The sequence below is a fragment of the Sapajus apella genome, unplaced genomic scaffold (assembly GCF_009761245.1).
Source record: "Sapajus apella isolate SASKATOON/1434 unplaced genomic scaffold, GSC_monkey_1.0 scaffold2, whole genome shotgun sequence".
NCBI lineage: Eukaryota > Metazoa > Chordata > Mammalia > Primates > Cebidae > Sapajus > Sapajus apella.
In genome coordinates, this window is record NW_022436942.1 from 70,455,394 (window position 1) to 70,471,062 (window position 15,669).

Genomic DNA, 15,669 nt, shown 5'->3' on the forward strand with positions numbered 1-15,669 from the left:
CCAAATTAAGCAAACCTACAAGTTCTAAAATGGCCTCTGCAAGGGTGTGTGGAAAACAGGTCCTATCAGGACTATATCAACACTATATCAACACTAATATCAGGACTATAAATTGGTAGTCATGTGGGAAGGCAATTTGGTAGTATTTATTAAAATTAACTTGTCACCAATGACCCAGCAATTCCACTTACCCTAGAGAAATCATCCCAGGTGTGCATAAGCACGTATGCAAGAATCTGTACTGAAGGACTGTTTTTAGGAGTGAAAAACTAGGCCGAGCACGGTGGCTCACCCCTGTAATCCCAGCACTTTGGGAGGCTGAGGCAGGCAGATCACCTGAGATCGGGAGTTCAACACCAGCTTGACCAACATGGAGAAACCCCATCTCTACTAAAAATACAAAATTAGCCAGGCATGGTGGTGCATGCCTGTAATCCCAGGTACTTGGGAGGCTGAGGCAGAAGAATCACTTGAACCTGGGAGGTGGAGGTTGCGGTGAGCCAAGATCACACTATTCACTCCAGCCTGGTCAACAAGAGGGAAACTCCATCTCAAAAAAAAATTTTTTTAAAGGAAAACTGAAAACAACCAAAATACCCATCATGCTCAACTAAATAATGGCGCTTACCAAAATGTCCACCTACTAATCCTTGGAACCTGTAAATGTGACCTTAGGTGGCAAAAGGGACTTTGCAGATGTGATTAAGTTAAAGATATTGAGATGGGGGGATTATCCTAGATTACCTGGGTGGGCCCTAAATGTACACACAAAGATGCTTACAAAATGGATGCAGGAGGAGTGGGTCAGAGAAGGCATGTGATGACAGATGAGAGATGGCAGTGAAGTTCTCTGAAGATGGAGGAAATAGCAACAAGGCAAGGGATACAAGTTGCCACAAGAAGCTGTGCAAAAGACCTGGGAACCAATTCTTCCCTAGAGCATGCAGAAGGAACCAGACCTACCAACGCTCGATTTTTAGCCCAGTGAGACTCATTTCAAACTTTTGACTTCCAAAAATATAAGAGATTTAATCTGTGTTGCCTTAAGCCACAAAATTTGTGATAATCTGTTAGCATGGCAACAAGAAACTAAGATACTCATCAATAGGGAGTGTCTAAATAAAACTATGACATTTCTGGAGTCTTGTGCAGCACTTAAAAATAATGTGGCAGATATATATATGGAGACACAGAATGATCAAAACATATCCTTGAGTTTTTTTTTTTAAAAAGCAAGTTACAGAAAGATATGTCTAGTGTGACATCTTTATGTAAAAAGGAAAAAAATAGAATGTGTTATATACACACCAAAATTTTAAAATGGTCTTGAAGAATACACACAAAAAAATTGTCACTAATTTAGCCAGGGTAAGAAGGACACAGAGACCCAGATTAGAGATGGTACTCAAAAGGGACTTCAGTATTACCTGTTATTTCCATTTTGTCTAAGAATGTATTCAGGTACTACTCATATTTGCTTTTTAAAAATTTATTAGATATATAAGCTGTGCTTAAATGCAGGGTCGAAATAATCATTACATAGTTTCTGCAATCTTCTCTCCTTTTGAAATAACTATGCATTTGTCCCATAGTTGATCACCTGCTGTTATTTACATTTGTCTACAACTATTGACTAAATATCTTATAAAACAGACTGCATTCCTTGTGTTCACCCCGCAACCACTGTTGTAAAACGAGATGGAAAGGCAGGGAGGAGAAAGTAGGGGCACTTTCAGCAATTGACAGTCCTTTAGTAACTATCACCACAGGCACCTTCAGACCTACCCACCCAGCATCTCTGGTCAACAGGTGGTAGTCAAGATGGAAGCCAAGAAGACAGGTAATAATCAAAGTTTATTTATTTATTTATTTATTTTTGAGACGGAGTTTCACTCATGTTACCCAGGCTGGAGTGCAATGGCGCGATCTCGGCTCACCGCAACCTCCGCCTCCTGGGTTCAGGCAATTCTCCTGCCTCAGCCTCCTGAGTAGCTGGGATTACAGGCACGCGCCACCATGCCCAGCTAATTTTTTGTATTTTTAGTAGAGACGGGGTTTCACCATGTTGACCAGGATGGTCTCGATCTCTTGACCTCGTGATCCACCCGCCTCAGCCTCCCAAAGTGCTGGGATTACAGGCTTGAGCCACCACACCCGGCCCCAAAGTTGATTTAAATAAATCAACTTGCTAAATAGCAAGACCTTAGCTATACAATTAGAGAAAAATTGAAAGTGAGACTATTATCTCATCTGCCTAGCCATATTACAAACAAATTGGGAAGGAAGAAAATTCCAGCCAGGCTCTTCTAAAAATACAAAGTTAGCTGGGTATGGTGGCACATTCCTGTAATCTCAGCTACTTGAAAGGCCGAGGCAGGAGAATTGCTTAAACCCAACAGGCGGAGGTTGTAGTGAGCCAAGATCACACCATTGTACTTCAGCCTGGGCAAAAAGAGCAAAACTCCATCTCCGGAAAAAAAAAAAAAAAGTAAATTCCAGCAGGGCGCAGTGGCTCACACCTGTAATCCCAGTACTTTGGGAAGCCGAGGTGGGAGAATCACCTGAGGTCAGGAGTTCCAGACCAGCCTGACCAACATGGAGAAACCCCATCTCTACTAAAAATACAAAATTTGCCGGGCATGGTGGCACATGCCTGTAATCCCAGCTACTCAGGAGGCTAAAGCAGGAGACTCGCTTAAACCCAGGAGGTGGAGGTTGCAGTGAGCTGAGCTGAGATCGCACCATTGCACTCCAGCATGGTCAACAAGAGCAAAACTCTGTCTCAAAAAAAAAAAAAGAAAATTCCACAGGGATCACCAAACAAAAAACTATTCCACTACTCTAGAAAAAGTAATGCTGATAGGATAGTTTTGCTTTCATACACAATGGGCAGCTGACTGAATATGCATAAGACAACTTCCAAACAACATAGCACCTTTTAAAGAGGGTCTCCAGAGGGTGGCAAATAAGAAGAAGAAAAAAAAGAAAAAAATAAAAATGAAGAGAGTCAATACACTTTAAACATAATCTAAATACAATCTTTTTTTAAAAAAATATTTTGGTATCAGGGTCTCACTCTGTCATCCAGGCTGGAGTACAGTGGCACATAGCTTACTGCCTCTTCCAACTCCTGGACTCAAGTGATCCTCCCACCTCAGCCTCCTAATTAGCCAACCATGTCCAGCTAACTTTAAAATGTTTTGTAGAGATGGGATCTCACTATGTTGCCTCAGCAGGTCTTGAACTCCTAGCCTCAAGCAATTCTCCTGCCTTGGTCTCCCAAGTGCTGGAATTACAGGCATGAGCCACCACAGCCAGCCCACATCCATCTTTTTTTTTTTTTTCTTTTTTTTGAGACAGGCTGGAATATAGTGATGTAATCTTGGCTCACTACAACCTTTGTCTCCTGGACTCAAGCGATTTTTCAGCCTCTGCCTCTTGAGTAGCTGGGATGGGACTATAAGTGCATGCTACCAGTAGCCCAGCTAATTTTTTTTTTTTTTTGGGACGGAGTTTCGCTCTTGTTACCCAGGCTGGAGTGCAATGGCGCAATCTCGGCTCACCGCAACCTCCGCCTCCTGTGTTCAGGCAATTCTCCTGCCTCAGCCTCCTGAGTAGCTGGGATTACAGGCACGTGCCACCACGCCCAGCCAATTTTTTGTATTTTTAGTAGAGATGGGGTTTCACGGTGTTGACCAGGATGGTCTCAATCTCTTGACCTCATGATCCACCCGCCTCGGCCTCCCAAAGTGCTGGGATTACAGGCTTGGGCCACCGCGCCCGGCCCTAATTTTTTTGTATTTTTTTGTAGAGACAGGGTTTTGCCACGTTGTCCAGGCTGCTCTTAAACTCCAATCCACTCCTTGGCCCCCCAATGTGCTGAGACACCACATCTGGCCACATCCATCTTATTCATTCTGACATTAGCCTTACCATTATCATACTCTTATAGATGATGATAGTATAACATAATAGTTCAAGAGTATGGACTCAGGGCTGGAATCAGATCTATTTCAGACTTAGCTTTGCCACTAACTATCTGACCATCGTCAAGTTACTTAACTTTCGTCTGTGCCAGTTTCTTCATTCATGAAATAAAGATAATCTTTGGCTGGGCATGGTGGCTCAGGCCTGTAATCCCAACACTTTGAGGGCTGAGGAGGGCGGATCACTTGAGGTCAGGAGTTCGAGACCAGCCTGGCCAACATGGTGAAACCACATTTCTACTAAAAATACAAAAAATAGCTGGTAGTGGTGGCATGGGCCTCGGAAGGCTAAGGCAGGAGAATTGCTTAAACCCAGGAGGTAGAGGTTGAAGTGAGCTGAGATCACGCCGCTGCACTCCAACCTGGGTGGCAGAGTAAGACTCCATCTTGAACAAAACCAAACAAAAAACAAACAAAAAATAATAATAAAAATAAAGATAATCCAGTATCAACCTCATGTTTTTTGTGGGGATTAAATGAAATAATGGATGTGAAGTATTTAGCACAAAATCTGCCACTCAATATGCTGGCACTGTTGTCATGGTAGTGGAAGAGATGGTGACAATGATGACTAAGAAGATTCACCAGAAGAAGTAACTAGGGGCTGGGCATGGTGGCTCACGCCTGTAATCCCAGCACTTTGGGAGGCTGAGGCAGGCGGATCATCTGAGGTCAGGAGTTTAAGACCAGCCTGGCCAATATGATGAAACACTGTCTCTACCAAAAATACAAAATTAGCTGGGCATGGTCATGTATGCCTGTAATCCCAGCTACTCAGGAGGCTAAGACAGGGGAACCACTTGAACCTGGGAAGTAGAGGTTCAGTGAGCAGCAGTCGTGCCATTGCATTCTAGCCTGGGCGACACAGAACAAGACTCTGTCTCAAAAAAAAAAGAAAAAGAAAGAAAGAAAAGAAAAGTAACTTGGGATTTCTGAAGGTATGGAATTTGGCCAAGTGTGATGGCTCACACCTGTAATCCCAGCACTTTGGGAGACTGAGGCAGGAGGATTGCTCAAGGCCAGTTCACAACCAGGCTGAGCAACATAGCATGATTCCCTCTCTATAAAACATTAAAAAATTAGTAGTACATCTGTAGTCCCAGCTACTCAGGAAGCTAAGGTGGGAAGATCGCTTAAAGCACAGGAGTGTGAGGCTGCCATGAACTATGATCACACTAGTGATGTCCAGCCAGCAACAGAGTGAAATCCTGTCTCTAGAAAAATATGCTTTAAAAGAGGTATGGAATTTGCCCAAGGTCACACAGCAAGCAAGGAGCAGAGCTAGAATTTCAATTCCAGTTTGACTCTTTAAATCTGACTTTAACTTCAAGGCAATACTATCTCCCACAGCCCTGACATACTTTATTCTCATTTTACAGCTTGAGCTAGACAAGCCTGAGAGCCTGTTGGGCCTTTTGCCCAAGCTCACAGAACACTGCACCAAGATTCAGTGACTCCTATTACAGTGCTCATTAATTGCATGGTAATCAACACTACTGGTAAACAAGGGTAGTTTATTCACTTACTCATTAACTATTTCAAATCTAGAATTCTATAAAAGTACATAAATTTTGCTCAAAGGAAACACAGGCTAGCAGTGTCCTCTTAGAATAGCTCAACATAAATCTGAATGTCATCTCAAAGATTCCACTTGAGTGAAGATTTCACTTGAGTGTATGATAAGTATTTAAAGCCTTGACTATTTCAGCTGATCAACGTCAAACCCAAATGCTCCTTTCCTTATTTGGCAAAACAAACAAAATAATAAACAAAAACCCTTTTGTGTCTTTTAGGTTTCATTTGTTAATTAACATATAATTGGCATAGAGTAAACTGCACATATTAAAAGTGTGTGATTTAAAGAGTTGTGACACACATACAAATGTAAAACAATCAAAATAGAGAAATGTCCATCACCCAAAAAGTTTCGTCATGTTCCTTTACACTTCGTCCCTCTCATCCTTTCCTGCCTCTATCGCCAGGCAGCCACTACAGATTAGTCTGCATTTCTAGAATGTCATATAAATGGAGTCTTACAGTACATACTCCTGTTTGTCTGGTTTCTTCCACTCAGCATAAATCCATGTTGTGAGTACCAATGGTTCATTTGTTTTGTTGCTGAGTAATACTCCATTGTATGGATATACCACATTTGTTTATCTATTCACCTGCTGATGGACATTTGGATTGTTTCCAGCTTTGGGCAGTCACAAATAAAGCTGACCTGAATATGAATGTTCAAGTTTTTGTGTGTGTGAGGCAGGGTAGAGGGGAAGTACTTACAAGCAAACACAATGAAATATGAGAAGCAGTAACCAAAATGCTTAAATTTAAAATGAACCTCAACCGTGGAGTAAGAAATATCTTAGCCACCATGGGTAAGTCAATCACCTTCTCTGTCAACACCCTTTTATACGATGCCTGCTTGTTCCCAACTGCAGTTTGTAAAGAAAAATGGGATAGGAAGCAGAAAGCTTTTGGAATTTCCACAAGTAAGCTACTGCTTTTTTTCTCATCTTAAAATCCCTTTATTTTATTTTATTTTATTTTATTTTATTTTATTTTTTTTTTGAGACAGAGTTTCGCTCTTGTTACCCAGGCTGGAGTGCAATGGCGCAATCTCGGCTCACCACAACCTCCGCCTCCTGGGTTCAGGCAATTCTCCTGCCTCAGCCTCCTGAGTAGCTGGGATTACAGGCACGCACCACCATGCCCAGCTCATTTTTTGTAGTTTTAGTAGAGACGGGGTTTCACCGTGTTGACCAGGATGGTCTCGATCTCTTGACCTCATGATCCACCCGCCTCGGCCTCCCAAAGTGCTGGGATTACAGGCTTGAGCCACCGCGCCCGGCCAAAATCCCTTTATTTTAAAAAGAATAATGTTCTATGAAATGCAATGCAAAATACAATAACATTTGAGATGTCATTTCTGAGTTATTGCTTTTTTATTTCTCTTAAATGTATATTTATTTCAACATTCTAAAAAAATTTCCTAAGCCGGTCATGGTGGCTCACATCTGTAACCCCAAAACTTTGAGAGGTAGAGGCAGGTGGATCAACTGAGGTCAGGAGCTTGAGACCAGCCTGGCCAACCTGGTGAAACCCCATCTCTACTAAAAATACAAAAAAAAATTAGCTGGAGTGATGGTCGCCCATCATCCCATCTACTCAGGAGGCTGAGGCAGGAGAAGCCCTTGAACCTGAGAGGCAGAGTTTGCAGTGAACTGAGATTGTGCCACTGCACACCAGACTGGGCAATAGAGCAAGACTCCTGTCTAAAAAAAAGAAAAAGAAATCCTATATGCCTTTGCTTTCCACCAGCAACATAAAATTCAATACAAAGAGCTATTTTTTTTCTCTTTGCCTTTTTTCACATATTCTAACAAATGGCTATTTTAAAGGACATGAAAAAGCCTCACTCTGCATTCTTTTTTCTTTTGAGACGAGTTTCACTCTTGTCGCCCAGGTTGGAGTGTAATGGCGATCTTGGCTCACTGCAACCTCCATCTCCTGGATTCAAGTGATTCTCCTGCCTCAACCTCCCACGTAGCTGGGATTACAGGCACCCACCACCATGCCCAGCTAATTTTTGTATTTTTAGTAGAGATGGGGTTTCACCATGTTGGCCAGACTGATCACGAACTCCTGACCTCGGGTGATCCGCCTGTCTTGGCCTCCCAAAGTGCTGGGATTACAGGCATATGCTACTGTGCCCAGCCCACTCTGCATTCTTAATTCATTCATAGTAAGATCCAATGCCCTCTCCTACAAGGATCTACTTTTTCTGCATCCCGTGTTCCCCATCTCTTCTCTCTCCTTTAGCTTACTGAGCTCAGAGCTCCAAATATGCTGAGGATGCTTCCCTCTCAAGGACTTGGCTCTTGCTGTCCTCTCTGTATGGGATGTTCTTTCCTGGGTAGCCATATGGTATACTCCCTCCCTCCCTTCAGGTTTCTGCTCAGAAGCCATCCTGGGCTTTCCTTTCGTGCCCACCCTATATAAAACAGGGCAGGCTGGGTGCAGTGGCTCACACTTGTAACCCCAGTACTTTGGGAGGCCGAGGCGGGCAGATCACCTGAGGTCTGGAGTTCAAGACCAGCCTAACAAACATGGTGAAACCCCATCTCTACTAAAAATACAAAAATTAGCCAGGCATGGTGGTACACACCTGTAATTCCAGCTCCTCAGGGGGCTGAGGCTAGAGAGTTGCTTGAACCCAGGAGGTGGAGGCTGCAGTGAGTGGAGATGGCACCATTGCACTCCAGCCTGGGAAACAGTGAGAGACTCTGTTTCAAAATTAAATTAATTAATTAAAAATAAAATAGGCCGGGCGCGGTGGCTCAAGCCTGTAATCCCAGCACTTTGGGAGGCCGAGGCGGGTGGATCACGAGGTCAAGAGATCGAGACCATCCTGGTCAACATGGTGAAACCCCGTCTCTACTAAAAATACAAAAAATTAGCTGGACATGGTGGTGTGTGCCTGTAATCCCAGCTACTCAGGAGGCTGAGGCAGGAGAATTGCCTGAACCCAGGAGGCGGAGGTTGCGGTGAGTCGAGATCGCGCCATTGCACTCCAGCCTGGGTAACATGAGTGAAACTCCGTCTCAAAAATAAATAAATAAATAAAATAAAATAAAACAAAATAAAACAGTACAGTTGGCTAGGTGCAGTGGCTCATGCTCCGCACTTTGGGAGTCTTGGGTAGGAGAATCACTTGAGGCCAGGAGGAATTCAAGACCAGCCTGGACAATATAGCAAGACCCCATCTCTAATTTAAAAAAAAAAAATTAAAAAAACAGAGCCCTCTTTCCTATGCTCTCCATCTCTTTACTGAGCTATACTTTTCTCTTTAGCACTTATCATTTGCCTATATGCCATGTTATATATTTGTCATTGTCTATATCATCCCACTATATTATAAGCTTTTTGAGGACAAGGATCTTATTTTATCCACTGCTATATCCCCAGCATCCAGGACGGTTGGCCAAGCTTACTTCTAAATTCCACCAATATTTGTTGAATGAATTCGTTGATTAAACATTATTTATTGCTTAAAAAAAAAAAAAAAAAAAGCCAGGCTCAGTGGCCTATATCTGTAATCCCAGCACTTTGGGAAGCCGAGGTGGGTGGATCACAAGGTCAGGAGTTCAAGATCAGTCTGGCCAACATGGTAAAACCCCATCTCTACTAAAAATACAAAAATTAGTTGGGCATGGTGGCCCATGCCTGTAATCCCAGCTACTCAGAAGGCTGAGGCAGGAGAATTGCTTGAACTGGGACCCAGGAGGCAGAGGTTACAGTGAGCCAAGATTGTGCCACTGCACTGCAGCCTGGGCTACAGAAAGAGACTCCATCTTAAAATAACAATAATAATAATAATAACCTGTTTAGAATTTACTGGGAAGAGGCTGGGTGTAGTGGCTCATGCATGTAATCCTAGCAGTTTGGGAGGCTGAGGCGGGCGGATCACTTGAGGTCAGGAGTTGAAGACCAGCCTGGCCAACATGGTAAAACCCATTCTCTACTAAAAATACAAAATTAGCTGGGCACAGTGGCTCATGCCTGTAATCCCAGCACTTTGGGAGGCTGAGGTGAGCGGATCATGAGGTCAGGAGATTGAGACCATCCTGGCTAACACAAAGAAACCCCGTCTCTATTAAAAATATAAAAACTTAGCCAGGAATGGTGGCGTACGTCTGTAGTCCCAGTTGCTACCTGGGAAGCTGAGGGAGGAGAATTGCTTGAACCTGCGAGGTGGAGGTTGCGGTGAGCCAAGATCGTGCCACTACACTCCGGCCTGGGCGATAGAGCGAGACTCAAACAAACAAACAAAAAACAAAATTAGCTGGGCATGGTGGCACATGCCTGTTATCCCAGCTAACTGGAAGGCTGAGGCAGGAGAATCACTTGAACCCAGGAGGTAGAGGTTGCAGTGAGCCGAGATCACACCACTGCACTCCAACCTGGGCAACAAGAATGAAACTGTCTCAAAAAAAAAAAAAAAAAAAGAAAGAAAAGAAAGAAAAAGAAAAAGAATTTACTGGGAAGAAAAATTTTAATTGAAATACTTTCAACTGCTTAAATTAAAATACTAAGTCAATGTTGATCTACTTCTTAGAAGGGATTCTTTGTTCAGATTGACTTTGAGCAGTGCTTACAGGGTGAACAGAACACTAAAGCCCAAAGGCAGGAAAGCCAGGTTCTAGTCATTGCCCTGCCACAACTAGCTATGCTATAGTGACTGAGTCGTAAACTCTCCTGATCTGAGATAACTTCTTTTTAAAATGAGGGAAGTTATTATCTCTAAAATCTCTTCTTGCTCTAAAATTCTAAGACTCTCTATTGCAATCTTCTGCATTAAGGTTGCCAGTCATAAATTAGTCAACTTGAATCCCATCCCTCATAATCCAAAAGTGTTAACTGAAGGATTCTACATATTATAAAACCCTGTGGAAAATGGCGATTATTCACCCAAATGTCTACTGGAAGAAGAGGCTTGGAAGACTGTACTTCATAGGTGTGGTGGTATTTCAAAAGATAGCTTTTAAAAAATTAATAAACCACAAATCTTCCTCAAATATGAAAAAGAAACAGTTACTAAAAGAAAACAGAGATATCTGTTTATTCCTCCTTCTGTAGCCAGTTATGAAATTTAAAATAACTGCAAATACAAATACTATACATTGTTGGAAGCAGTAAAGTATTATGATGAGGAGCAGATGTGCAGTGAACAGAACTAAGTTAACGTGCAAGCTCTTTATGTGTTCTTGAGCAAGTCGAATACCTACTCTGCACTTTACTTCCTTCATCTGTACAATGAGTGCAATATTTCCAATTGTTAGACTCTTTTGAGAATTTAATAAGATAATGCCTGATATGTAGGATACATTTAATCAACATTATTAAGTAATTAAATATGAGCACTTTGGGAGGCCAAAGTAGGCTGATCACATGAGGTCAAGAGTTCGAGACCAGCCTGGCCAATATGGTGAAACTTTGTCTCTACCTAAAATACAAAAATTAGCTAGGTATGGTGGCCCAGGCCTGTAATCCTAGCTACTTGGGAGGCTGAGGCAGAAGAATTGCTTCAACCCAGGAGGTGGAGGTTACAGTGAGCTGAGAGAGGGGGTGCCACTGCACTCCAGCCTGGGCAACAGAGAGAGGCTTTCAGAATATAAAAAAATAAAAATTAAAAAATTATATATATAATATATGAATATATGAATACACCCACACAAATAAAAATCTAATAGCCACAAAAAATATTCTTAGCTATCTATTTCTCCTGATACCATGGAGCCTATATACCACAGAAAGAATGAAAAAGTTATTCACCACTACCAGTCGTAAATGTTTATCACCCATACATACACTAATTTCTGAGAAATCAGACCATAAATTTAAAAAGCAATTTTTAAAAAAAAATCTAGCAGGCCAGAGAGGTTCTTTCCTTTTAAAACCACCTATTCTGTGGAAATAGGTGACAAATTCATGCCAATACATTTATACAGTAAACATTTTAGGAAAACCAACTTAACAGCACAGTTATTTTAACTAATCCTACTCTTTCTAATCCTAAAAATAAATAAATCACATAAATATAAATGACATATATATTGGTTCCGTGAACTTGGATTAGTCTTTAAGAAACAAAGAGCATAGGCCCAGTGTGGTGGCTCATGCCTGTAATCCCAGAGCTTTGGGAGGCCAATGCAGGTGGTTTAAGAGGTCAGGAGTTCCAGACCAGCCTGGCCAGCATGGTGAAAACCTGTCTCTACTAAAAATACAAAAAATAGCCGGGCGTGGTGGCGCACACCTGTAATCCCAGCTACTCCAGAAGCTGAGACAGGAGAATCACTTGAATCCAGGAGGTGGAGGTTGCAGTGAGCTGAGATCGCACCACTGCACTCCAGCCTCAGCGACAGAGCAAGACTCCGTCTGAGAAGAAAAAAAAAAAAGAAAGAAAAGAAAAGAAAAGAAACAAAGAGCATCCACTTCCCACCTTCCACACACAACACAGCCAATTAAATCAAAAGATTCCACTATGATAGCATAATACCCCTTGAGTTTTCAGGCAGATAAGACACTCAGACACACCTTGCTTTTTATAGAACAGGCCCAAATGAGACACAATAAAAGGATGATTCCATGTCAGGAATTCCCTGCCAATTATATCCTCCTCTTTTTGGTGACTAGATTGTAAAATAAGTCAATTAAGAGTTCACAACAGAAGTGCTGAAGCAACCTCAAATCCAGACACAAAAATACAGTGGAACGTATTCGCATCTCAAGCACGTCCAAATGTCTCAGCCACCACGATCGGATCACTGCCATTTCCAGAAACATACAGTAATGGCTTTTAATTCATTTCTATAAATGTTCGTTGTGCGGAAAGCCAAACTGCATGCAAAACCGCAAAACACAAAAGATTCCTCGCATTCCGTTTATAGCCAGAAGATAGGCCATCTTCTCTGCGCCCTACCCCAGAAAGCCCTCCTTAAGGCTGTAAAAATTTGATGACACCCCATGCTACCTACACATCAAAATGTCATCCCACGAAGTGGAGGGGGAGCGGTGTCAGCATCCGCTGGCCTCCATGAAATGACACTGCCAGTATTCCTACCGCTGGGCAAACACGAACCCAAGTGAAGCCGATGGAAAGTTCCCACCAACCAGGCACATTTGGTTCCCTTCTGTCCGCAAGGCCAAGCAACTCAAATGAGATCTGCTGTTGCACCTGCCACAGCTCTGAACCCGGGATGCTCGGCGACCCCCTGGCGCACAAATAGGCCCTGCGGCCTAACGCGCCCGTGACCCTTCGCCGAGAGCGCACAGAGGGCCGCTGGAGCATCCCTCTCGTTATCCACATCGCCCGCTTCCCTGACAAAGGCCCCGTGTCAATCTATCCGAGGCACGACACAGAGAAGTTGCTGGATTGCCCATCGCGGACCCGCAGCTGCCACTACCCTCTCCCGGAAAACAAAAACAAAAACAAAAACAAAAAACACAGAACTGGGGAAGAAAAGGGTGAGAGGGTGCACAGCGTGAAAATGAAAATGTTCCTAAAGCTAAGCAACCTGAATGTGCCCTGGAAGTGGGTCCAGGGGGCCCTTGGGGTAGGGGAGGTAGGGCCCGGGTGGTGGCGGCGGCTCCTCCGGGGCATGAAGGCCGAGCCAGGGGCTAGTCTAATAAAATGCCGGGTGTCGGAACGCTCAAAAGGAAACCACAAATGAAATCCCCGGACGGGCGCCAGGCCCGGGGGAGGGAGGAAAGGAGAGAGAGAGGCGCGGGCGGTCTGCAGACCTGCGGCCGCGGCCCCAACCTGCCAGCCCCGCGCCCACACACACCTGCCCCGGCAGCCACCGGGAGGCAAGGCCCGCGACTGGAGACCGACCCCCGGGAGCTGGACGGGTGGGCCAGTCTGATGGCGGGATCCGGGGGCCGCCTCGCTTACCTCCAGGTCGGTGTCGGCGGCCTCCGGGGCCCCGAGGATCTCGCTGGGCAGCTCCGCCAGGTCGGTGACCCGGATCAGCCCGTCGTGCAGGAATATGGTCTCCTCCTTCACCGAGAGCCACTGCGCCGAGTCCGCGGCCGCCGCTGCCGCCGCCGCCGCCGCGGCCGCCGAGGAGCCCATGGCCCCAGCTGAGGTCCTGGCGCTGATGAGCAGACGCCCGGCCCGGGGAGACAGAGCAGGAGCTGCCGCGATCACCAGTCCATGGCAGCGGCCTCCGCGCCCGCCAGCGGCGCCCCGCTCGCCGCCTCGCCCGTGCAGCTCCGCCCTAGGCGGTCCGAGCCGCCATCCCCCAGACCTCAGCCCGGGAGACCCCGGCCCCGCCGCCGCAGCCGCCGCCGCCCTCAAGAGCAGGATCCGCCTCTGCCGCTCGGCAGCCAACTGTCAGTGAGACGCCATGTTGGGGGCGGGGCTCCCGGCATGCCCCGCGGAGCGGACAATACAGGCCCCGCCCGCCACCCCGCCCACCGCTCCGCAGACCCCGCCGCCCGGGTGGCCTGGACCTCCGGCTTGCCCTTAGCTGCCGCTTGCCCTCAGCCTGACCTCCGTCTGCCCCTTCTCCCTGAGGGCATTCAGGGTCGCCTTAGCTCTGCAGCGCACCAGGGAAGAGGACGCCGCCTCCCCCTTCTTGTGCCTACTCAGGTGTGCACCCCTTGCTCGGGCCCGCGCCCCTACCCTGGGCAGAGCATAGAGATCACACCTTGTTTTCATGTTTAAATGAGATGCAGGCAAAAGGCTGACGCAGCATCGGCGCTGCACACTTGTTCATAAGCACTTGGGAGAATCGCATAGTAGGTGATTCTTATTTCCTGAAAACTCTAGTGCCCAGTAAGCACTCAAAACCTGCTGAAAATAAAGCGGTTTGTCAACAATGCTTGGTGCCCAATGCCCAGCACTTAATATGTACTCCATGAGTGGCGGTTCTAATTATTGCTATGTTAATTCCATCAGTGTTACACACGAATTGACATACACCTTAAAATATGCTCACTAGGCCAGGTGCAGTGGCTCAGCACTTTGGAAGGCTGAGGTAGGATTGCTTGAGCCCAGGAGCTCAAGACCAGCCTGGGCAACATAGGGAAACCCCATCTCTACAAAAAATAAAAAATTAGCCAGGCACAGTGGCAATTGCCTGTAGTACCAGCTACTCGGGAGGCTGAGGCAGGAGGATCTCTTGAACCCAGGAGGTGGAAGCTGCAGTGAGCTATTATGTTGCCACTGCACTCCAGCCTGGGTGACAGGGAGACTCCTTCTCTCCCTCCCCACCAAAAACATATATATGCCCATTGGTCCCATTTTATAAAAGCAAGAAAAGAAAACTGTATGTATAAAGAAAAATGCATTAGGGAGGGCCGGGCGCGGTGGCTCACGCCTGTAATCCCAGCACTTTGGGAGGCCAAGGTGGGCAGATCACAAGGTCAGGAGTTTGAGACGAGCCTGGCCAACATGGCGAAACTCAATTTCTACTAAAAATACAAAGATTAGCTGGGTTTAGTGGTGCACACCATAAGTCCCAGCTACTCAGGAGGCTGAGGCAGGAAGATCGCTTGAGCCCAGAAGGCAGAAGTTACAGTGAATCAGCTGAGATTATGCCACTGCACTCCAGCCTGGGCAACAGAGCAAGACCCTGTCTCAAAAAAGAGGAAAAGAAGAAAGAAGGCCGGGCGCGGTGGCTCACGCCTGTAATTCCAGCACTTTGGGAGGCCGAGATGGGTAGATCACTAGGTCAAGAGATTGAGACTATCCTGGTCAACATGGTGAAACCCCGTCTCTACTAAAAAATACAAAAAATTTGCTGGGCGTGGTGGCGTGCGCCTGTAGTCCCAGCAGCTACTTGGGAGGCTGAGGCAGGAGAATTGCTTGAACCCCGGAGGCAGAGTTTGCAGTGAGCCGTTATTGCGCCACTGCATTCCAGCCTGGCGACAAAGCGAGACTCTGTCTCAAAAAAAAAGAAAGAAGAGGAAAAAGAGGCCGGGCGCGGTGGCTCAAGCCTGTAATCCCAGCACTTTGGGAGGCCGAGGCGGGTGGATCACGAGGTCAAGAGATTGAGACCATCCTGGTCAAAATGGTGAAACCCCGTCTCTACTAATACAAAAAATTAGCTGGGCATGGTGGCGCGTGCCTGTAATCCCAGCTACTCAGGAGGCTGAGGCAGGAGAATTGCCTGAACCC

General features: G+C 45.6%; 1 protein-coding gene across 9 annotated transcripts in view; it reads right to left on the bottom strand.

Annotated features, from left to right (window-relative positions):
- The window catches only part of HECTD4 (HECT domain E3 ubiquitin protein ligase 4), a 231,704-nt gene extending 217,803 nt beyond the window's left edge, over positions 1-13,901 (bottom strand). For 8 of the 9 annotated variants that reach the window (XM_032240131.1, XM_032240112.1, XM_032240155.1 and 5 more), the window contains exon 1: positions 13,441-13,901. In XM_032240131.1, the coding sequence (XP_032096022.1) occupies positions 13,441-13,620 (180 nt within the window). In that variant the 5' untranslated portion in view covers positions 13,621-13,901. The remainder of the gene's footprint in view (positions 1-13,440) is intronic. The other variant, XM_032240140.1, reaches the window with a different exon arrangement.
- Positions 13,902-15,669: the final 1,768 nt, after the last annotated feature.